Source organism: Urocitellus parryii, chromosome 15 (assembly GCF_045843805.1).
Source record: "Urocitellus parryii isolate mUroPar1 chromosome 15, mUroPar1.hap1, whole genome shotgun sequence".
Classification (NCBI taxonomy): Eukaryota; Metazoa; Chordata; class Mammalia; order Rodentia; family Sciuridae; genus Urocitellus; species Urocitellus parryii.
The window spans coordinates 46,721,174-46,745,441 of NC_135545.1; the positions used below are offsets into that span (position 1 = coordinate 46,721,174).

General features: G+C 39.5%; 1 protein-coding gene across 2 annotated transcripts; it reads left to right on the forward strand.

Moving 5' to 3' along the window:
* Positions 1–13,180: 13,180 nt before the first annotated feature.
* On the forward strand, positions 13,181–22,763 carry Tat (tyrosine aminotransferase). Of its 2 annotated transcripts, XM_026399250.2 has the most exons (12): positions 13,181–13,240; positions 13,726–13,972; positions 14,123–14,227; positions 16,175–16,242; positions 17,121–17,279; positions 17,791–17,929; positions 18,519–18,571; positions 19,340–19,492; positions 20,064–20,192; positions 20,530–20,613; positions 21,331–21,429; positions 21,864–22,763. In XM_026399250.2, exons 2-12 carry the CDS (start codon positions 13,738–13,740, stop codon positions 22,002–22,004), a joined length of 1,365 nt encoding a protein of 454 aa, XP_026255035.2. In that variant the 5' UTR covers positions 13,181–13,240; positions 13,726–13,737; the 3' UTR covers positions 22,005–22,763. The 2 variants fall into 2 exon arrangements, with proteins under 2 accessions (XP_026255035.2, XP_026255036.2); XM_026399251.2 differs by lacking the exon at positions 19,340–19,492.
* The last annotated feature ends 1,505 nt before the right edge of the window (positions 22,764–24,268 follow it).

Consider the following 24,268-nt stretch of genomic DNA (forward strand, 5'->3'; position numbering starts at 1 on the left):
GAAAAGTATCACCCCCTGGATTATTGCTAATTTATAATAAATTCCCATTCTCATAAAAATGTTTAACACAATTCAAAGAGTTAATACCAGTAAAGAGCTTTGAATGGTGCCAGACACAGATGCTCAACAATATTTTTAGCATTTTATTATTATGCATTTGTTCATCCAGCCAATTTTTTGAGTACCTATTATATGCTAGGCACCAACATATATCATGGAACAAAAATCCTGCTCTCATGGAATCAGAATTCCAAGGGGGACAAATAGACAATAAATAGAATACATGAACTGTACGCTACATTTTATTAATTTCAGTGCATTTTCACATGTCAATATCTCAGAATTAGAGTGCATCTCAAAGCTGGTAGCATCTTACCATTATAATTGCTGCCATTTTTCTTTGGTATTAAAAATGACAGTACATGTGTCAATCAATGGCATGTTAGACTTGGTGTAATAGGACGGCCTGTTAGATATAATCAGTCATGTGGAAAAATAAAGCAGAAAAAATGATAGAATCTTGGGGAGGCTTTGCAACTTCAATATGGCATATACCCAAGTCTTTTTACATTGACCTATCTTGGAAATCAAGGACCAATAATTACCAAATGAAATCAGAATTTAAAAACATTATTTGTGCTAAATGTAATGTATCCTGAATGGGCTCCTAAAACAAAAAAAGGCACTTTTTTTCCCCCAGGACTTGTGTTTTATTTTTCTTCTTTTTGGAGGTGATCTTTTATTCATTCCTTTTTAGAAGTGAAGGTATAATTTACAAACAGTAAAATTCACCATTTTTAATGTATAGGTCTGCTCTAGTCTTAGGACTGAACCCTTGATATGTGTTTTCCTATACATGCACACCTATGATGAAGTTTAACTTATAAATTAGGAATAGGAAGAGATTAACAAAACTAATCACAAAATAGATTAACTAGATATTAATATACTGTAATAAAAGTTATATAAATGTGGTTTCTCTCAAAATATCTTCTCATTTATCTTTTTTTCTTTTTTGCAACTGGGGACTGAACCCAGGGGTGCTTACCGCTGAGCCACATCCCCGCCATTTTTATTTTATTATTTTGAGACAGGGTCTTGGTAAGTTTTAGAGACTGGCTCCAAATTTCCCATCCTCCTACCTCAGCTTCCTAAGTAATTGGTGTACTGCTTCCAGCTCAGAAAGGACTCTTGAAGTCTCTTTTAGAAATAATCACTGTGAGAATCAGAGTTTCTGGTTCTCTTTGCTTTAAGAGAGGAAGAAAAAAGGATTTTGGCAAATCAAATGAAGGAAGGGGAATTATTTATCAATATGCAGTGAACTGAGAAGACAAAACAGGAGGAAAAGGCAGAACCACTCTGTTGTGGATGCAGGAGGATTGTGGAGATGGGGATCCTGAGGTTCCCTGCTTTCTCTCTCACCCTCCTGCAGATGACTTCTCACTGTAGAGGCTCATTGAATTGCTCTGTGTGGACACCTAGCTCTTGGATGACCACTGACACCAGGCCTGGGTTACAGAATGTGGACCCAGAACTCAGTTGGGGAGCAGGAGCAGGGAAGGAGGTTGTTCTCAACCCCAGAAGTTGGGATGCCCGCAGCAGGAATCAGTTGACCTGAGATGACCTGCTCCCAGGCTGTGACTGCTCAATTCACCCTTGTTATACTCACCTGAGAGAGGAGTCCCAATACCCCACAGTCCACTGTTGCAGGAATAACTTCTAAGAACAAGAGTGGGATATTAAAAATTCATTTATTAAAGGCTTTAAAATTCCTCTGAGAGAACCCATCAGGATCCTACCACCTTACCACTGAAACCATTGTTCTCTGAAATTGTCGCCCTGAGGGACCCTCAGGCAAGGGCCAAAGGAATGGCCCGATTTGAAGGTCCTTGGACGTGATGGAGCAGGGATGTTCGAACTCTCTGTGGGGTACTGAGTCCCAGTTCTGTGCAGACACAACCAGGAGACAGTCTCTTAATTCCCATCTGCATTTCTGTTCGGTCTCAGTGGTCTGAACCCAGCTGCCACATAGCAGGGTGACCCTGCTGCCCTCTTGCCAGAAGCACATGCCTTTTATGGGTTTTGCTTTAATTTCAGACATATTCACCCACCCCTGATGTTGAAAGGCATTCATAGAGGGTAAGTTGAGGCCCAGTCTGAGGCCACGAGATAAATGCTTTTGTGTTAGAACACTAGCCATAGTTCCTCCTCTCCTAGCCAGACTGAAGCACCTTCTCTCTGACATCATCCCCTACCACACTCCACTCGGTTCCTCCATCCTCTAGCTGGGCTGTGCGTGAACATGCCTAGTGCAGTCCCAGGTCAAGGCAAGACTTGCGGTTCCCTCTGCCTAAGTGACTGTCTTCATCCATAGGACCCATCTCCTCCCTTCATTCCCTTCTCCATTAACTGCCACTGCCTTGGTTGGGGGGCATGCTAACGGTCATACACAATCCCACACCTGGATTTCTTATCATTAATGCATTAACACTTCCTAACACCAGCTTCTTAATTCATTGCTTCTCTTCCCCCAAAGGCACTTCAGCTCCATGAAAACAGGGGCTTGGCTTGCTTTCTTCACTTAGAACAGAGCCTGGGCCAGAAACACTTGTCCGATGAGTCCATAGATGAGCCTGGATGGCAGAATTCTTGCTGTAGAAGAGATTTGAGTGACAAGTAGGCCCACAGGCCCGCCTTCCCAAGTTTGACTTGGTTCAACCCTGGCTTCATCCTGGCTCATTGTTTTTCATTCTCTCTACCAGTCCTCCCCCTCTAAGCTGGTGTTCAGTGTCCCACCCCATTGCCTCTCATCTTTGTTTTTGCTCATGGTCCTGTGGGAACTTGGTGTTCCAGACTTGGGTAATTCTTTGTGATTTACCACCCCCTCCACCCCCCGCCATCCATGGTCCTCTCCCCTTTGTAGATCTCAGCAGTGAGTCTGGATAAAGGTTGCTGAGTTACATCACTTTTGGCATTTGTTTCCAGGAAGAATAGGCCTTGAAGCCTCATTGTGGGAGGGCAGTGGCAAAACCTTTAATCTTTGGAACATTCTCTGCTTCTTGGTGGACAGAACGTTTCAGAACTGCAGACCAGGTTATCAACTTGAGACTTTGTGCACCTGCCTTGTGTGGAAGACAGACTCCGTACATCCCCCTAAGGCACAGGGCTGGGGATGCTCAAGTGTGTGCTGTGGTACCACAAGATATTCTTTCTCATATAAAATCTGGGCCTTAGCTCACAGCCATTACTGCAGGAAGAAATTTAGGTCTCAAGAAAAAGCTAAATGGGACCCCTAAGCGCACAGACCCAAAAAGGATCAGCAGGGAAGAGAAAGATTTCCTATTTCATGTTATTAGTATTTAAACCATCCTCTTCCGACAGCTCAGAAGTCAGGCTTGATGGGAAGATAATCTCATCTCTTTCTCTGGGTTATACATTGTGTCTATATCCTCCCCTTATTTGCAGAGCTAGTTAAACTGGGCTCTATTTTGGTACCAACATCTGTAAAATATTTCCAGAAAAACAAGGAATAAAATGCAGTTGACCAACTGTAGGACCTTGGAGGAAGCTTTAAAAAACTGATTTGCTTAGCCTGGAAAAGAAAATAAAATGAGATGCATTTTCTAGAGTCTGAATAATTCAGTCTGCAGCAGATTGGCCTATCCTGTTACATCTTCTCTTGAAAGTGGCTTCTGAAACATGTGACTGAAGTCCCGTTTAAGGTAGGGGAGAGAGAGACCCATGCATAAAGGATGACTTCAACTCAATGGCTTTTCAAGATTATTCCAGCCCCAATTATTCAGGATTCTGTGATCCTGGTTAGAAGTGGAATTTTGGTTGCGGTTTATGGCATCTCAACAGGAAACAGATGGTACAGGCAAAGAAGGAAATTGGAGAGAGTTTATTAAAGGGACCGCACACAAAGGTGTTTTTTTCATAAAATTATTGATTTGTGATCTCCTATGATTCTGAGAGTTGACTGGGAATAATTGAGTGGATCTTGCTTGTGATTTCTTATGCAGTCATGGTCATCTTGACCCAGTGTCATCTGAAGGCTCAGATGGCCTGGTCATCCAGGATGTCTTTTTCACTTTCCTGTCTGGTACCTCAGGATTTCTGTGTCTTCTCTTTCCAGAAGAGTAAACTGGATTTCTTACATGGAAGCTCAGGATCCCAAGAGGAGGAAGCAGACGCTAGTAGTCAACTGGCCTATATTCACAACTGTCACAGTGTCCCTTCCTCCAACTTCTATTGGTCACAGCAGTGACAGGGCATCTCTTGAATGTTAAGAGCTGAGGTGGGATTGAGATCCAGTGAGCCACAAATGAAGGAACATCAAGTTCCAACTGAAGAAAAGTGGATGAGTTAATAGACATGGTTTACACAGTTATGCAAAGCGCAGAGCAAACAGGATGGTGTTATTTGCTAAGCACCATGAGAAAGGTGGTCAGGAGGCACCTCAGTCAGTAAACAAATGAAGATTCTATTTCTTTTTTAACCTCTAGAGCTCTGATGGAGAGTGAATGGCCATAACTTTAAAATCTCAGATGCGGGGCTGGGGCTCAGTGGTAGGGCGCCCGCCATGCACGTGTGAGGCACTGGGTTTGATCCTCAGCACATAAAAATAAATAAATACATTGTAAAATTTTCTAAAAAGAATTAAAAAAAAAAAAGCTCAGATGCTCTTTCTAAACCCGGTGGCCCCTTCTAACCATAAGAAAATGCAGATTGAGGAACATTCTACATCAAATCTACCAAGGTCATGGAAAACAAGGAAAACCTAAGAAACTGTCTCTGACCACAGGAGGCTGAGGAGACATGACCATGACTATATGTAAAGTGGGTTCCTGGTGCAGGAAACAGATGCTGGTGGAAAAACTAGTGAAATATGAACACAGGTATTACGGACCAATGTTTGCTTCTTAGTTGTGACTAAGAGTGTATCAGGATAATAGGATATCAAAAATAGGGAGACACTGGGTGAGAGGTATGTGGGAACTTGGTACTATCTTTGCAACTTTTCTATACATCTAAAACTATCCTAAAATAAAAAAGTTCAATCATAAAAAAGAAAGCTCCACCAGGCCTATCTTTCTGTTCCATCAGTGAGTGAGAGAGAGACTGTTACGTGAGATAATGTAGATAATGAATATGAACCCAAATCACAAGGTTCTCTATGAATGCAAGGCATCATAAATTATAAAAATCCAAACTACCTCCTTATCCCATCTAAATTCCACACTCTACCTTCTATAAATACGGAAAGACTTTTTTCTTTCTTTCTTTTTTTCTCTTACCACTCCACCACTTCTTTCCCTCTGGTTTATATGCTCTCCATTGTCAACTGGTGAATAAGTTTGGAATGTGGCTGTATAAAAACACTGTGCCAAGAGAGTATAAAGAAGCCTCCTCACTGTTACAGGCCTCTAGGCAGTTAAAATATGTACATTCCTTTGTACCCAATAAATAAGAGGTAATAAGGAGGATTCAGGACAGATAGATAGTATGTAACTAATAAGGAACAATGAAAGTAGGTGAGCAGAGGTGGTGATGTATACTTATTATCCCATTGACTCAAGAGGTTGAGGCAGGATAATTGCAAGTTTGAGGCCAGCCTCAACAATTAGGGAGACCCTGTCTCAAAATTAAGGAATAAAAATAAAAAGGATGGGGAATGTAATTCAGTGGTACATTACCTCTGGGTTCAATCCCCAGTACACACACACACACACACACACACACACACAGAAAGTGAATGTCCATGTGTAATTCACATAGTGAATTCATTATTTTTCTAAGGCTTTTTCTGATGATCTCTCCCTTAGTGTTTTCTGTTTTTATATTCTGTAGGGAAGAAAGGGCTCTATGAATCTCAACCCATTTTGTCCTCTAAAGATAAGCAGATATGTTTGTGTAGTGAGATCTGGAGCCAGATTTCAAGACTTGTACTCCAACTCACCACTGACTACCTGGGGAGTTAGTTTTTAACCAAGTGAAGTGGAGATGATACAGACTGTCCTTCTGGGACTGAAGTGAAAATTATATGAGTTGGTTCAGAACAGTGTGTCCTTCTGCTATGGGATAGATGTCCATTCTGCATGGGTAGAGGAAGAAGAGTATTGAAACATTTTTATTGAAATTAGGGACCCAGGGTTGAAGGTGACTATTAAAAATAAAATTTACAAAATTTTTATAGTCTTAGGAAAATGTTCGCAATATATCATGAAATGAGACCCACAGAATACAAAAATTCTGATGTATAAAACATATGGATGTCTACCTAGAAAAAATAAATTTCAAAATGCTAATTGTTGGTAAAAAAGATTAACAGTTGTCATCTCTGGGGAGTTTAATTATTTTTTAAAATACTTCTATTTGAAAGGAGAAAGGTGGTTGCCAAGAGCTAAGGAAATGGAGAATGAGAAATAAGTGTTTAATGGTTGTAGAGTTTCAGTTTTGCAAGGAGAAAAAGTTATGGAGAATGGAGTTACACTGGTAGTGTATTCATATATGAACATAGGAAAGTTATATTTTACCACAATTTCTAGAAATTTTCAAAGTACCTTTTTACGACAGACACAGTAATGTAATCACTGGAAGTGGTTTGGTTTTTAAATGAAAGGTCTTAAGATAATACAAATCGAAGAAATGATTTACAGTAGAAGGGGTAGAGAGAGAAAAGGGGAGGGGAGGGGAGGGGAGGGGAGGGGGAATAGGACAGAATAGGACAGACAGCAGAATACATCAGACACTAGAAAGGCAATTTGTCAATCAATGGAAGGGTAACTGATGTGATTCAGCAATCTGTATATGGGGTATAATTGGGAGTTCATAACCCACTTGAATCAAATTGTGAAATATGATGTATTAAGAACTATGTAATGTTTTGAACGACCAGCAATAAAAAAAAAAATAAATGAAAGGTCTTAACTCCATTTGTTGATGTAGTTTCTTGTGAGTGTCCCTAAGTTTATTGGGTCCTTGACCCTTGATTCAAAATCAATTTTACCTTTTTCCAGTAAAACTTTCTCTCTTTCTCTCTCTCTCTGGTGCTGAGGGTTGAGCCAGCACTTTTAAATTTTGAGACAGGGCCTTGTTAAGTTACCCATATTCTTCTGCTTTAGCCTCCTGAGTGTTTGCTACTTCACCTAGCTGAAATTTTTCTTCCTACCTTTCTTTCTCTCTTCCTCTCTCTCTCTCTCTCTCTCTCTCTCTCTCTCTCTCTCTCTCACACACACACACACACACACACACACACACACACACACACATTTTTCTCTCTATGTCTTCCTCCTTTCTCTCTCTTCTCTCTTTTTCTTTCTAGGTCCCAGGGATTGAACTCAGGGCTTTGCTCATGCGAAGCAAGTGCTCTGCACTGAGCTACAGCCCCAACCCCATGAATCTTCCTAAGTAGAGTTGGGTCCTCACCTTTTGCCTTGTCTGCTTTCTATTGAGGGGAAACACTAGCTCCCCAAGAGTGGTGTTACCCAATCTTGTTTGCTTTGTCTGTTTTCCCTCTGATCTCAGCTGCACTGCTGGCTGCTGAGGTGGACATGAGGGTGTGTGCATGGCGCTGGCCTTCTGATGCAGGAGCCCTTGCTCTGTTCACACACCCCTCAGTCCCGCAGATTCTGCGTCAGTGGCAGTATTTGCAGGACCATTTGCCAAAACCCTGTGCTGCTCATTGTCCTTTGATCTTTAATCCTTTATCTGAGCCAGTCAGGTTGAGACAGAGGCCACTGGACCTGTGATAACTCAAAGCAGCTGTTGTGTTACCGTGTGACCACGTCCTAGACCAAGGTCTCGACTAAGAAAAGATGATCCTACTGGCAAGAAATAGGCAAGGGACATGATCAGACAATTCACAAAACACAAAGATCCAATATACAGGAAAAAATGATCCTCCTCACTAAAATGACAGGGACAGAAATAGCAGTTCTGATTGAATACCATTTTCCCTTGTCAATCAATTTGGACAATTATTTAGAAAATAATTCCCAAGGTTTGCAAACAATTACTGATTGGAAGGTAAATGGCTTTTCTGAAAACAACCTGGAAATGCATATGAAGAACTATAAGAATGTTCATTTTGGAATAGAATATTCTAGAAATAATGATGTCATAAACAATTTCTTGAGGATATAGGAATTTAGTACAAGATAAAAGTGACATTTAAAATTAGTAAGGTTACTCTATATATAGAGTTACGAAAAATTGTGCTGAGAATGGATAATTATGAATGTAATGCATTTCACTATTGTCATGTATATAAGAAATAAATAAAAAATAAGTATTATAAAAATAAATTTTAAAAAATTAGTAAGGATACTACCATTTTTGGCAATCTTGAGGATAGAATAACCTGGAAAATCTTTAGCTACCAAAATATCTAGAAATATTGCACAAAATGTAACAAAATGCTTTCCTGAACTAAGATAAAAAGGCAATCAGAAAGGACTGAAAACTAGAGACAAAGGTGGGCTAACACTGATGTTGCTTCAGGAGGAATTAATAATTAAATAATCTCAGGCTCCTGTTTTAATGTTTTAGTGGTAACTGGTCACCAAGCCAACAGGTTGCATGTGTCATGGGAGAGGGAGTTGGATCTGAGTCTCATGGGTAACTGGGATTCTTGAATTCTAAAACTTCAGTGATAGCAATCAATGACTGTAGCCTAACTTTGAGAAAATCCCATTCTTGCTTAGTCTAATGTTTTTAAAGTTCAATAGAAGAACAACCTAAACCTCTGATAAAGATTCTTTGATTGACCAAACTTTAGTCAGGTTCCTGGACCTTCTCTAGACCCATCTGTGCACCTCCTAGCAAAATCCAGTTTTAGCCAAGAACTCTGCAAGATTATTTTATGAAGAACCCCTTGATACGTGATCTCCTTGGATATCTGATGAGGTTTCTTATGCTCTTCATCTTATGTGATCACACTGGCCTATCTTTAATAACAATCCTATTAGGTCGTTTAACCAGAATCCTTCTTACTCCTAATGTTTTCTCTTAGTAAATTTCCATGCACTCATACCTACCTTGCTCCTTGGCTACAAATTCCCACTTGCCTGTGTTGTATTTGGAGTTGAGCCTAATCTCTTCCCACTGCAAAATCCCATTGCAGTGGTTCCTGTACCATTGCCACGGTGCTGAATCAAGTCTGTCTTACCATGCTTTAACACGTATCTTTGAATAGTTTTTTTAAAAAAATTGAATACTTGTGAGATACTGTTTATGTGGAGGACCCCTATAGAAGCACTTAGCTGATTCCCTGTGCTATTCCTCAAGCAGGATATGTTGTCCTGATAAGTGGCATGAGCTCCAAGAGGCTGTCAAAATAGGCATATCGGCATTATCTTCTCTTCTATAGTCTATCATTGACAGATTTGGGAGATCTATCAATATTTGGGAGATCTATCAATAATTTGGAATGTGATTCCATTTTTAGGAAAATATCCCACAAGTCACAGTCAACTCATAAAATTGAGCAATTGTAAATGTACAAGGATGCTCTATCTGCTTTATTTATAATAGGAAAAATATGGAAGCTGCTCCATGCCCAATGAGAGTAGAATAGACAAAGTAACACTGTGTAGCCTCAAAAAGGAATAACTGATTTCTATGTTTGACAATGTGAAAATGTCTAAAAGGCTTTAGAAAATATGCTTAGAATAGCCTTGTCCAATAGAAATAGGATGTAAATCACATAATAATTTCAAATTTTCTAAAAGGAATAATTTAAAAAGAAAAAGTAAATCTAAAAAAACAGATGACATTAATTTTTAGAGTTTATTTAACCTAATATATATATATTCTTTAAATGTGTAATCAATATAAAATTAAGATATTTTGCATTGCCTTTTTATACTAAGTTTTTAAAACTTGATGCATATTTTGCATTAGCCATACATCTCAATTCAGACCAGACGCATTTCAAGAACTCAGAAGCCAATTATGACTACAGGCTACAATACTAGATAGTGCAAGTATAAACAAATATATAGTATACATATATTTTTAGCAATCCTCAAACATCTTCAAAAGTGTTGTATAAACATAGAAAACAGTTGGAGAAGGATACATAAGAAGTGACTAAAAGTAGTTACCTCGACAGAGTGGAATTGTGGGAAGGGAAGATAATCAGGGTTTAGAACATTCCTATTTAAATTTATCATATAAGAGGAGCTCAGATTGTGGCTCAGTGGTAGAGTGCTTGCCTAGCATGTGTGGGGCGCTGGATTTGATCCTCAGCACCACATAAAAATAAAATAAAGGTATTGTGTTCTACTACAACTAAAACAAAATATTTTTAAAATTTATTATATAAGAATATATCATACTTTACTAAAAAGGTAAGAGAAAAGTGTTTATTCTCTTCAGTGTCGTAATTCAATATAGAAATTTATTTTAAAGAAATAATAAAATATATGAACCAACATTTATGAACAAGGATGCCCTTGGCAGTATTATTTATAATGATAAAAACTAAACTCCATGTTATGTTTAACAATAAGAAAATTACTCAACAAATTCTGATACTTATCCATGGTATAATGTTTCTTATAACATGGGAAAATATTTATGATAAAATTTAAAAATTCAAGATGAAAACACTAAGCATATAATGATCCAGTAACTTCAAGCTATATACCTAAGAGAATTGAAGACAGGTATTCACACAAAAACTCATACTCAAATGTTAATAGAAGCATTATTCAAAATAGGCAAAATGGAAACAATTCAAATGTCCATCAACTGGTGAATGCGTAAACAAAATGTAATATATCCATTTCATAGAATATTATTCATTCATAAAAAGAAATGAAGAACTCTATGCTACATGTAATATGGTTGAGCATGGAAAACATTTGCTAAGTGAAAGAAACCAGACATAAAAGACCACATATTGTATGATTTCATTTATTTGAAATGTCAGAAATAGGGAAATCTGTAGAGACAGAAGGTGGATGTTGGTTTTCAGGAGCTGGGGAGAGTCAGGGTGGGGAGCCACTGCTCCATGGGTATGGGCTTCTTTTTGTGGTGATTTGAATGTTCTGGAAATAGATAAGTGGTGATGATTGCACAAAGTTTTAAGTGTGCTAAAAATCACTGAATCTTATACTTTAAAATAATGAAAATAGTTGGGTGTGGTGGCACATGCCCGTAATCCCCCAGTATCTCGGTTGGGTGAGTCAGGAGAATCACAAGTTAAAAGTCAGCCTCAGCAACTTGGTGAGATCCTGTCTCTAAATAAAATATGAAAATGGGTGGGGATGTGCCCAGTGGTTAGGTGCTGAGTTCAATCTTGGATACCAAAAGGAAAAAAAAAAAAGAAAGAAAAGATGAAAACAGTGAATTTTCTGTTACATGAATTTTATTTCAGTTTAAAGAATATCTATATAGTCAAGACCCCAGCTTTGTGGGGGGAAATAAAACCATACAAGTACCAATATGTTAAGAGTGGTGGTGGGATTGTAAATTCTTATAATTTTTTTTCTAATTTTCCTCCAACATATTTATATTTAAAATGGACAGGGGCGTAAAAGATTGTAGAAAATAATGGTTTACTCTCTTGGCAAAATCTGTTTGCTTCTGGTTGTGGTGGTGCACACCTGTAATCCCAGTGGCTTGGGAGGCTGAAGCAGGAGGATTGCAACTTTAAAGCCAGTCTTAGCAGCTTAGTGAGGCCCTAAGCAACTTAGGAAGATCCTGTCTCAAAATAAAAAACTAAAAGGGCTGAGGAAGAGGCTTAGTGAGCATCTCTGGGTTCAATCCCTTGTACAAACAACTATGTGCTTTGGAAATAATACCATGTTCTCACTCTGTCAGTGATTCTGCCAAGTGCAATCCTGTCTAGACTGTGAGGTATACTTCTGTCTACAAGGACACTTTGGGCATAGGGTGGTAAATGCCAGAGCCGACCAGTCCTTTCCTTCTCTGTGTCTTTGGATATTCCTAAGACAGGGCTATGCATTTGCCTTTTGAGACAGAGGAGCCCTGGTTGGTGAGCTCAGGGCTTCTAATACTAGAACTCCCATTCCTTTGAAATGAAAGTGTTGACTTCCCATCCTCACTGATGCTTCTGCATCTCCACTGCTAAAATGAGGTGGTAACTGCTTGCTTCATTATAACAGAGAAGAGAAAGCATTATACACATTCTGGAAAGTAATAAGGGATACAAGGTCCAGAAAAACACAAGGTTATTCAACTCGCACCGCCCCCCCAACCTCCTGACTCAGATCTCTGAAAAGTAGATGGAGAAGAAAAAATTATGTAATAACTCTGTATCCAAACAAATAAACAGGATCTGAGCCCTGGGAGTCACTGATATTTTCATTAACTCACAGGAATATTGTGGTTCCTTCTGAGGACTGTGACTTTGCTTTTGTTTTGTAGATGTCATCTGTATCATATTCTTCCAATCATACTACAGCTGATAAATGAAGGAGGCTTTACCTACACAGAAGGATACAATTGTACAAGTTTTAGCTGCCTTGGAGACCCTGAGCTTTTAAGCTATTTGTTGAGTGACCATTTATTTCAACTGTCCACCTTTCTTCTAATTGGAGTTTGAAACTTTGGGGACTGATAAGGAAAGGGGAACAAGATGTAGGAAATTTTTAAAAAGACCTTGTCAAGCAAGTCGTAGAATGTGATTCCCTCTGTTTTGAAACCCTGTGAAAGTATGCATCTGGGTCTATCTTAATCTAGCTATCATCTTTTTTTGGTGAATGACAGAAGGAATCAAATGCCTATACTCCCTACCCCCAGGAAGGAGAATGGAGTGTGTGCACACAGAGGGGGGCAAGAAAGTACTTTCACCTTTTCACTTTATGTATTTCTGTACTGTTAAAATTCAATAGAATGTTTTGTAACCAAAAGAGATTTAATAAAAATTACCTACTGACATCATAACTGCCCTCTGGTTGTTTTCTGAAACACCCAACCCAGTGCCTGGAAAGGATTAACAGAGAATTCCAGATGTTTGAAGTGAGGACACATTCATGATTGGAGGGTGGCAGCAGGTGAGAAACAGTCAAGGGGAGAAGAGAGGCCCAGACGAGAACTTAGCTCTTACCCCTAACCAATAGCATAAAAGTTTCAGGTCCAACGCCCATTAGTGGAGACTATTTTAGGAGTCGGAATTTGTACCTGAGTTCATTGCCACGGGTAACTTGTCAGAGGACTGGTGAGCTTTCAGCTTTGGCTGCTTGGAGGTTGCATCTCCCCCAAGAGGAAGGTAAACCTCAAACCTCAGTGATATGGTGGTGGTGAGTGGGGCGCTCACACTTTTCTCTCCCATGTGCTAACTTCTTTTTCCACCCAGGGCCAGACACAGAGTGTTGAAGACTTAAAGGAGATTCTTTCTCAGATTGGTTTTTCATAGAAATGGGGCAGGACTTTTTCTTTGTATCATTTTCCCTTGGTTTTCCTTAGAGAATCCTTCTGCCTTTGCATCGATTACGTTTGTACCCAGCAAATCCTACTGAACAGTAGATAAATATTCAACCAAAATGGGACCTGTTGATGTTGTAGAATAGGTTGTTTTGTTTTCCATCTCAGCAAAAAGCTTTAAAACTTTCATTATTTATAATAAAGCTCCTTTATAAGAGAAGGCAGCAAAAATGTTTGGAAAAGAGACATCTAGTGATGTCACCCTGATGTTTAGATCCAAACGTGGCTGCCCACCCCTGCTCTGCCTCACAGGACCTTCTTTCCTCATAGGCTTCTCTAGTGATGGACCCCTACATGATTCACACCAACGGCGATGGCAACCTCTCCCCGGTTCTGGATGTGCACGTCAATATCAATGGGAAAAGCTCTGGACTGGGAAAAATGAAAGGCAGGAAGGCCAGGTGGTCTGTGAAGCCCTCTGACATGTCTGACAAAACTTTTAATCCCATCCGGGCCATTGTGGACAGCATGAAGGTGAAACCTAATCCAAACAAAGCCATGATTTCTCTGTCCATTGGTGAGTTGGGGACACTTGATGGAGGGGTAGTATTGTCTCTCCAATCCTCACGGGCTGGTTGGAGAAGATGGTGGTAGAAATGCATCTGAGTACTGAACATGGAAAAGTAATTCTGGGCTCTTTTTGGCTTTTTTCCCTTCCTATGAATAGGAGACCCAACTGTGTTTGGAAACCTACCTACCGATCCTGAAGTTACACAAGCAATGAAAGATGCCCTGGACTCTGGGAAATACAACGGTTATGCCCCATCCATAGGTAGGCTCCTGTTGAGAATATACCTGGTGGCTTTCAAATGTTTAGCTCTTTTAATAGCAGATCGTTCCTACCAACTCTAGATTAAATAGCCCTTTGGTTTGGGGGAAAAGAGTCTTGCTCCAGATGCTTCAATGTGTTGAAGGTCTAACTTCTTTCCGGGCTCCCTTTGGCATGCTGGCCCCTCCCCTCTAGATTCTCAAACAGACTTACTTCTCAAATAATGCTCTCAACCCATCATTACTAATTCTAATAGAAAGGCCTTGAGGCTGGCTGGAACTGCTTGTTTGCTGAGTCCTCTAGGTCCTACATTAATTTACTTACCGCCCTATGTAAATAGTTCCTTCATTTTATTTCTCCTTCTCTCTGTATTAAAGGCTTATTTTCATTGTGGTTCTGATCACATTGAAATGCAATTATAACTATTTAAGGTAGAAAGGTCAAAACCACACACACACACACACACACAAACACACACACACACAGGGCAGAACAGGCAGCCATACTGAAGGATAGAAGGTTTCTCTGTTAGCAAGTTTTTCTATTTAGGTTTAACATTCTCCATTTGTCAAAAATTTCTGCCCCAAATATTTTGGTAAAATAAGTGATTACTGTCAGTGTTGCACATTTTCTTCCCTGTGTTTATGTGTACATAGGAACATATTCTTAGTATAGAATAAAAATCCAGTTAAATGTTAAGATCAGATTTTAAAATTGCTTCACACTGGGTATAGTAGAGCACACCTTTTAATCCCAGATACTTGGGAGGCTGAGGCAGGAGGATCTCAAGTTTGAGGTCAGCCTTTGCAACTTACCAACACACTGTCTCAAAATAAAATTTTTAAAAAAGGGGCTGGGGATGTAGCAGCTCACTTTTAGAACACTTGCCTAACACGTGTGAATTAAGTATTTAGTATCACAAAAACAAAACAAAGTGCTTCAAAGAGGGGTCAGGACTGTGTTTTTAGTTGGGTTACTTACACATTAGATATTTTTTTTAAAATTATTTTTTAGTTGTAGTTGGACACAATACCTTTTATTTTATTTATTTATTTTCATGTGGTGCTGAGGATTGAACCCAGGGCCTCGCAGATGCTAGACAAGGGCTCTACCGCTGAGCCAAAACCCCAGTCCCACATTAGACAATTTAATACAGCAAATATCAACACAAAAGTTATGTAATTAAGTTTCTGACTTTAATATCCAAAGTATTAGGGAACTGATCCAACCCAGAAAACCAAAACCAAATCTCCTTTGACAAACAGTTGGAGGATCTGAACATCTCATGCCAAAGGAAATACAGACAATAATGTATAACTAGGAATTTGCTTCTCTTCACTCATAATGGAGAGCTGATTTATATAATTTCAAGGGGTCCATTGTTTCTATTAAATGAAGAAACATGAAATGTTGCCCCTGGCCTTGATAACTTGTCTTTTTGGATAGAAGCTTTACAAAATATTATAATGGGCATGAAACTGTCAAAACTTCAGGCTTATAAGCCAAAGGTGGAAATATTGTACAAGAATATAGTTTCAAAGAAAGAATTTGTACAAAAACTTATAAACATATAATATAAAAAAATATAAAATGGACCACACTTACTCAATGCATTGATGACAACTTTTCAAAAACTGTAGTTCCTATAAGGGACTTAGGAATAATTTAAATCTTTTATCTTTTAGAGACCAAAACATAATCACAGTAATCAAGATTACATAAAATATTTTATAGTTTGGGGATCTGTTTCTTTTATTGACAATGAATATAATAAAATTGTAAGATATAAAATATCAGTTAATCACCTTGATCTACAGTGGCTGAGAGCTAAGCTGAACAGATTGCTTTGAGCAGGGACAGGAGGCAGCTTGAAGCCCACGTTGACACTCTAGGGCACAGTTGTCAGTTGGAGGAGAAATCGCCAGCTTCCTCTCCCTGCTCTTCTTTCAGGATACCTGTCTAGCCTGGAGGAGGTTGCTTCTTATTTCCACTGTCCTGAGGCACCATTGGAAGCTAAGGTGAGCGTTAGTCAAAGTACCAGCTTGGAAGCAATTTAGGACAAACTGTACCCCCTTTCCTTGTTTATGTTTTATAGGAGTAATTGTCTGGGTGGGGATACTGAGGATAATTTCCCTTTAGCAATTTGAGGACTTTTTATTAATTGGGACCACTAATCAGTGCTTATATTTAATGTCATCATAGTATGATATGGATATCTCTTATAATATCTGGGGTGTCTGTCACAAGGAGTCTCAAAGGACCCAGAGGTCACCCTAGATTTGATGTTATGCAAAAGACCATTTGAAACACAACTCACAAACACCAAATAATTAAATTTAAAAATTTGCCAATAAGATCATTTTAATTTGTAGCTTTCTTCATTCACCTAGGGCATTCAGAAAGAGAGAGAGATATTCCAAAGGCATACAAATTGATGGCAGTGCCAAGTTTAGATGCCGCCCTTCCCTCTATTGTCTGCGGTGTGGGGTAGACATTTCCTAACATAAGAGGTGTCCTTCATCTGTGCTTCAGAGAAGAGCCAGATTTTAAGTCTCTGACCAAAATTAAGTAAATAGCCAGGCTAAAAATGCCCAGGTCAGCCCAAGGTCTCTCATGGAAGTTGGCTGAGTCATAGCCAACTTATCCTCCCCCCACAACTTATCCTTATAAGAATGATTTGTTTATTTCTTTCAAGTGGCCAACATTTTCAACAACATTTAGGTATGGACACATTTTTGGTTTTGGCTTAATATAGTTCTTACTATTTTACATAAAACTTTTTGATTCATTACTGCTCCTAACTCACCCATATCCATCTCACAAGGTCTTTTCTTCTGTGATTGTTGGAACCCCTAACAGAACTAAACCTTTTTTTTTTTTTTTTTTATCTTCACAGGATGTCATTCTGACAAGTGGCTGCAGTCAGGCTATTGAACTTTGTTTAGCTGTGTTGGCCAATCCAGGACAAAACATCCTCATTCCAAGACCCGGTTTTTCTCTCTACAAGACTTTGGCTGAATCTATGGGAATTGAGGTCAAACTATATAATCTCTTGGTAAGTGACTTTTTAATTTTAGATTCAAGTGCTCAATTACTACCCTGTAAAATTATGACTTTTACCTCAAAGAAAAGAGTCTGCCAGAATGGCAATGGTCAAGAATGTGAACAACATAAATGCCGGTGAGGCTGTGGGGGGAAAAGGGACACTTCTAAATGGTTGGTGGGACTGCAGACTAGCACAGCCATTCTGGAAAACAGTAAGGAGACTCCTCAAAAAACTAGGGATAGAACCACCATATGGAATGGGAGAGGGCAGGGAGAAGAGGAGAGAAAAGGGGGAGGAGAAAAGAAGGGACCATGAATAAAATCAATTTCCATGCACGTATGAGTTTGTCAGAATGAACCCGACTATTATGTATAACAATAAAGCACTTAAAAAAGAAGAAAAGAAAAGGCTCTGGCAGTGGGTGGTTGAGGCCAAAGACAAATTTTGTTATTTACACTGCACCCTTGGGTTGAGTACTCCCCCTGCAACCATCTTGGTCTCCCTCTTTCTTTCTCCCCAGCCAGAGAAGTCTTGGGAAATTGACCTGAAACAACTGGAATCTCTGATTGATGAAAAGACAGCTTGTGTCATTGTTAACAACCCGTCAAATCCCTGTGGGTCAGTGTTCAGCAAGAGTCATCTTCAGAAGATTCTGGCAGGTGAGTCCAGAGGAGGAGGTAGGAATGGGGTCATTTAGCAGTTTCCTGGAATAATGAAAAAGAATATTACTATTCTTTCCTATATTCCAAGCCTGTGATGAAGGTAGAGGAACTCCATTGATGTCTCTAGTCCATTGTGTGGCTTTGGAATGGTAGGACCTGCCTAAAGGAGGATAAAAAGGAAATACTTATGGGTTGAGCATCACTCATCCCAAAATCCCTGGAGCACTTTGGATTAGTCAGATTTCAGATTAGGAAAGTTGAACTGGAAAAATCTATGTAAATATTCAAAATTTTAAAAATACAAAATCTGAAACACTTCTCGTCCTGAAAAATCTTGGACAGGTACTTTACCTGTACTCACTTCATCACCAATCCCATCATGTGGAAGCGAGAGTTTAAAATATCTAGTTAATTAAATGGCAAATTTAGGCCCCACAGCCTGGAAGAGTATCAGAAAGATTTACAGTTCTTGAAGAGGAAGACTGCACAAAGAGACATGAAATTAGCAATAATAAGAGTAGGTGAATATTAAATGAGAGGGAAATTTGCATTAAAAATGATTTCAGCATGATTTTCTTATTTTCAGTGGCTGCAAGGCAGTGTGTCCCCATCCTAGCTGATGAGATCTATGGAGACATGGTGAGTCTGGGTCAGGATATAAAGCTACAATAATGTCTATCCCAAATTGTTTCATGGGAACTCTTAAATTGGCAAGTGAAACAATCAGAAGCAACTCCTAGTCCTTTCCCTGTAGCAATTCAGCATCCTTGGAAACTTAACAAATGTATAGATCCATGACTCCTTGGTCAGTTTTTTTTTTATATATCCATAAGCCTTGAAAATCCAAAGATACTTGAAATTTATTTGGTTGCAAATTCTGAGCTGACCTGATATATCTGTAGATTTTTTATTTATCCCATGTGTGGATATATATTTGTTAAGAGTGCAGGGAAAGTGGCAGAAATATTAATATTCTTAATTTTCCTAGACTGCTGTGGGCATGTTTCATAATGTGTGGTACACGTGTTGTATAGTCTTTTCAAAATCCAGACAGTTCTGCATTCTGCAACACACCTGGGCCCAGGAATTTTAGATAAGGGATTATGGACCCATGCTTTATTTTTAAATCTAGAACTCTAATAGTCACTAATTCCATAAGGCTGGCTTCATGAAGTTGTATGCACTACTGGGATAGAGTCCGTTTCCCCACTTTAGGCTTCCTTTCATCCAGACTAGACCTGGAATTAAATGTTTTAAATAATTCCCTTTGAAGCCTCTTGGAAATCTGATCATGCTTCAGGGTAGAAATGAACCTATAAATCTGAATCTCTGTTCCTCTAGATAGAAGGAAAAGGGTGGAGGTATGGGATACAGAGAGAAGTAAACAAGAAGATCTCTTCTCCTTAGGTATTTTCAGATTGCAAATATGAGCCATTGGCCACCCTCAGCACCAATGTCCCCATCCTGTCCTGTGGAGGGCTGGCTAAGCGCTGGCTAGTTCCTGGCTGGAGGTTGGGCTGGATCCTTATCCATGACAGAAGAGACATTTTTGGCAATGAGGTGAGGGCAATGTGGTGCGATAGGATTTGTGATTTAGGATATATATATTTGTTTTGTATGCATAGTAGTGAGAAGGTAGGACCCCTCCCCTTTCTTCTTGGCCATATAGTTCATGGTGTCTGGAAACACTAGATAAAGATGGGAATAGTTATAGCTCTCCCAAGTTCAGTTTTTACTATCTGGCTCTGTGAAGAAGTTCTATCCACCTCCAGTTTTAGGACTGCGGAAAGGGAAATAATGACAGTAATGACAACTAATAGTGCCGGAGGGTGAACCATGTACCTGTGCTTTATGAACAGTTTTAATTTAATTCTCACAACAACCTTATGAGGCTAGTATTAGTATTCACTCCATTTTACAGTTGAGAAAGGTGCAGAGAAGTTACATTATTTGCCTACAGTCATCCAGCAGGTGTATGACAGAGCTATGCTATAGACCTAGTGACCTGATCTAAGATGTCATTAGGCCACATTACTTCCTAGCATTAAAAACCTGATAGGTCCGAATAAGAATCCCCCAAACAGGGATGCGTAAGTAAGATGAGTAATGCATTTCTTGGGGGGACTTCTAGATTCGAGATGGGCTGGTGAAGCTGAGTCAGCGGATCTTGGGACCCTGTACCATTGTCCAGGGAGCTCTGAAAAGCATCCTGCGCCGTACCCCTCAAGAGTTCTACCACAACACACTAAGCTTCCTCAAGGTAAGGGCAGCCTATGGACTTCTGCTTGGGGAGTTTGGGAGTCAGAGAATACCAGCAGTGGAATTAGGAATGATTGATCCCATTTCTGGAGCACCATTCTAATATGGAACTTCAATATCAGGAAATGGCATCATGTAAGAATTCACCCATACTCTCACTTCTGGTAACTCACTCTGCTCTTGGCCAGGAACTCTAAGTGACAGAGTTTTTCTTATTGACTCCTTATGCCAGAAGATCAAACCCAAGTTTCCAGCTTTCACTGAGGATTCTTTTAATGATGTGGTTTTTCTTTTACTTAAAATTTGATCCTTGATGTTCTCTCTACCTCCTCTTTTAGTCCAATGCTGATCTTTGCTATGGGGCATTGGCTGCCATCCCTGGGCTTCAGCCAGTCCGCCCTTCTGGGGCCATGTATCTCATGGTAAGTAGGTGTGTGGGCAGGGAAAGGCAGTAGGTCCATGCATGTTGTAAATCATGGGAAGGTGGTAGGCAGTGCTGCTTATGGGGTTGTGCAGGGCATGCTGCATTCACAAAGGCTAGGCTCCTGAACAAGACAGTTGAGGAATTGCCTTGTTCTGAATTGTCCCACTGATAAGATTTAATTTCAAAGTTCTCAAAATGTGGTACTGATAATCATTTTATATGTAGATACAGGGAAGTTGTAAGATGCAAACAAGCTACTTTATAGCTCATAACTGGGAATGATTCTGGTCCTTTAGGGATATTTGAAACTGTATGGGAATTTTGTTTGTTTTCAGGATGACTTAAGGGTGCTATTGCCATTTTGTGGGCCAGGAATTCCAAAGATCTTACAATGGGTGAAACAGTCCCATGCAATAAAGAAGGACCTGACGCTAATGCTAATTGTACCTCTGTTGAGAAACACTGGCATTCTGTTTCCTTTCATTTATCAACACCCAAGAAGGAACTCTGTAACAAACTAAAATATGAATATAAATATATCCGCTCTTCCCTGTGATAAATTCCACACATTTATAAGTGCCAGAACGCTTAGTTATCACTAGTAGAGTTCCAAGATATCTTTTAAAGCAGTTCCTACCCTAATTTCTGGCATAGCAAATTGGCCTGTTTTCCCTCCTTCTGATAAGATAGCCTCTCCCTTTTATTATTGGTACAGGTTGGAATTGAGATGGAACACTTCCCAGAATTTGAAAATGATGTGGAGTTCACAGAGCGGTTAGTTGCTGAACAGTCTGTCCACTGCCTCCCAGCAACGGTGAGTGCTTGTGCATTTCTCAGCACACTCTCAACAGTTTCTAGAGCCCCCCCCCACCAGCTCTCCCTGAGCTAGGTGCTAGCCTGACCTTTTCCCCTCCAACAAAGTATATTCTCATTTGTCATGATTCACACTTATATGTCTCATGACTTCAATTTAAAGTTTGTTTCTCCCCATCATTATCTCATCCATAGTGGGTGAGATAACCCATGTTTATAACAAACATGCTAGGCGAGACACATTCAAGCTTGACCCACAGTCCATTTCAAGAGGAATTAACTCAGTTACTGACTCAGCACCCTAGTGTTCAGGAGGGGTGGATGGATACCCTAGGTGAAACGCCAGCACTTCTTGCTGGTGAGAGACCTGCTGTTTTAGGGTGGTCCAGTGCCAGATTCAATTGCTCTGAAAATAACAGGTTCTTATTTTTGCAGTGCTTCGAGTACCCGAATTTCTTCCGGGTGGTAATTACTGTCCCCGAGGTGATGATGCTGGAGGCTTGTAGCCGGATCCAGGAGTTCTGTGAGCAGCACTATCATTGTACTGAAGGGAGCCAGGAGGAGTGTGACAAATAGAGCCTCCTCTATTCTCCTGAAGATGTGTCCCTTCTGAGGAGGGTTGGACTGGGCTCTGCTGCTCCTCAGTGAGTCAGACACCCCCACAGGGAGAGGAGCCTCAAAAGCACCATGTCAGGGATTCAGGATTGTTCCTACTTTCCCCCGTTCACATCCACATGCACACTCTGAATCCCAGATTCTCCTCTCGCTCTGCTTGGCTGGAGTGACTCACTAGTTATTTAATTTGTCCCCCTCTCATATGGCTTCCTCCTTTTTTCCCTGAGAATACCAGGTGAACAAAGTTTACCAGAAAGCAGTTAAGCCTATAAAAGTAAGAGTTCAAGGTGGGAGAAACAAAAGACTGTGAGAACAGGTGCCCCCAACTATTTCCTTATGGTCTAAGTAAGGACACTGTCCAGACAGGTTTGACGCCCAACTCTGTTACTGCCTCATTTCAGGTATACCTCATTTTTGCCACAGAGAAACATGTATCTGGCTGGTTTTATTCTAAACACATTTGGAAATTTGCTATTTGAAGGATCATTTAAAGAAATATTTTCATGGATTATTTTGGTAAAGAATTATTTTGTGATGCAGATAAATAACCTTTAATTGATCAGTTTCCTAAATTTAGTTTTACATGCATCAGGCTTTCTTAAAATGAGACCACATCTTGTTTTAAGAGAAAAGAGAAATCAGAGGATCTTCAAGAAATACTGCTGTAAATAATACTGCCAAAAATATCCTCACTTGTCATTGTTACAGAATCATTATCACTTTTGCTGTGATGTTAATATTGATTTATTAATATTTGTTATATTATCTTTTCATGTTTTCTAAGAAACATTTGTATTACTAGATCTTTTATTTTGCCAAGGACATAAATTATTTTTTCTTCTTTTTTAAAATAAATTGTATCAAGTATGCTTCTCTGTGATGTTTTTTTCCTCCTCTGTAGGGGAATCTCCAGGCCCTACTCTGTCTGTTGATATATTAGCCAGGTGGCTTATTTCTTTGTAGGATTTATTTCTTCATAGATGTACTAATTTTTGGAGTTACTTAAGAAACATAACTTCTAGAATATTTTATTTGGGAGCTCAACTTCTGGCTTTCTACTTATAAACAAGGGAAACCCAAAAGTAACAAATTATAACCTCTACCCTTGAACTTCATACTTTCAACTTTTTTGGATCCCCAGCCTCTGGTACCCTTGCCTAGACCCAGTAACTGCTCATTGGGACACAAAGTTCAGCTTGACTAGCCAATGAGAGGTCTTCTAGATTTGCATGAACATTTTGACTGCAAATTCTCTTAGGTACAGTTGCCTGTTTAATTTTTTCTTTTGACACTTCCCTTAGAGAAGGGAAGCCCAAAATTATCTTGCAAGGTTGGTTGGGGATGGGACTACATCTTAACCAATGTGGACATTTCTCACCAAAGGAAGTTTTCTTAACTAGAAGAGGAACTTTGGGCCTTAACCCTAATAGTCACATCTAATTAATTACCTTTACAATAATAAAGATTAAATTCCCCTTCCGATCCATGTTTGAGTTCAGGGAGTTCACACAAACATTTGTCTTTCAATGCTCTTCAGCAGATCCAAAATGAATACACAATGATTGAAATGATAAAGATGTCAGTTTCCTGTATGAGAGCATTGCCAAAAATTTTCAAAAAATGCCTGGCTCCTCTTTTCCTGTCTCCTGCTACCAACCCCCCATAGATCTCTGTCCAGAAATAAACAGGAAGACTCTGTGCTTTACACAAGACATTTTAGCTTCTCATGTATAGATAATTCTATCCCGCATTACTAAAAGAATTCTGCTCAGTCCTCTTAAATTCCTGAATGTCCTTGGTGTCTACATTTTGATAAAGGTGTCAAGTAAACATTCAAACATTTAAAAAGTAGTACATGCACACTGGACAAATTTCATACAATACAAACAAACCCTTTTTCTTTTCCATTCCATCCTCTAGCCATCCAATTCCCCCATCCCACCCCTTGAAGGAACGAATACCCTCATCAGTCGCGGGTTCATAATCAAAAATATTCTGTGCATATGTAAGGGTCTCCGTGTGTCCTTTTCCTTTTTTCAAACCAACTATCACTCAGCTTTAGAATTCTGCGCCCTACGGAGGTCAAAGAAGGGATGACATATTGAAGTGTCCATCACTTCGTGGGTGTCTTCAGATAAAAACACTCTCCCTCCTCCCAGGCAGGAGCTGTTTCCAAACAAACTTTGATATTTAACTTTTTGGCTTTCCGGATACTAGCATCTGAG

What these genes read in the sequence shown, in the direction of transcription:
- Tat (XM_026399250.2), top strand. Translation starts at nt 13,738, where the DNA reads ATGGACCCCTACATGATTCACACCAACGGCGATGGCAACCTCTCCCCG. An exon ending in CATGATTTCTCTGTCCATTG is followed by an intron (nt 13,973 to 14,122) that starts GTGAGTTGGGGA and finishes TCCTATGAATAG; the next exon opens with GAGACCCAACTGTGTTTGGA. An exon ending in CGGTTATGCCCCATCCATAG is followed by an intron (nt 14,228 to 16,174) that starts GTAGGCTCCTGT and finishes CTCTTCTTTCAG; the next exon opens with GATACCTGTCTAGCCTGGAG.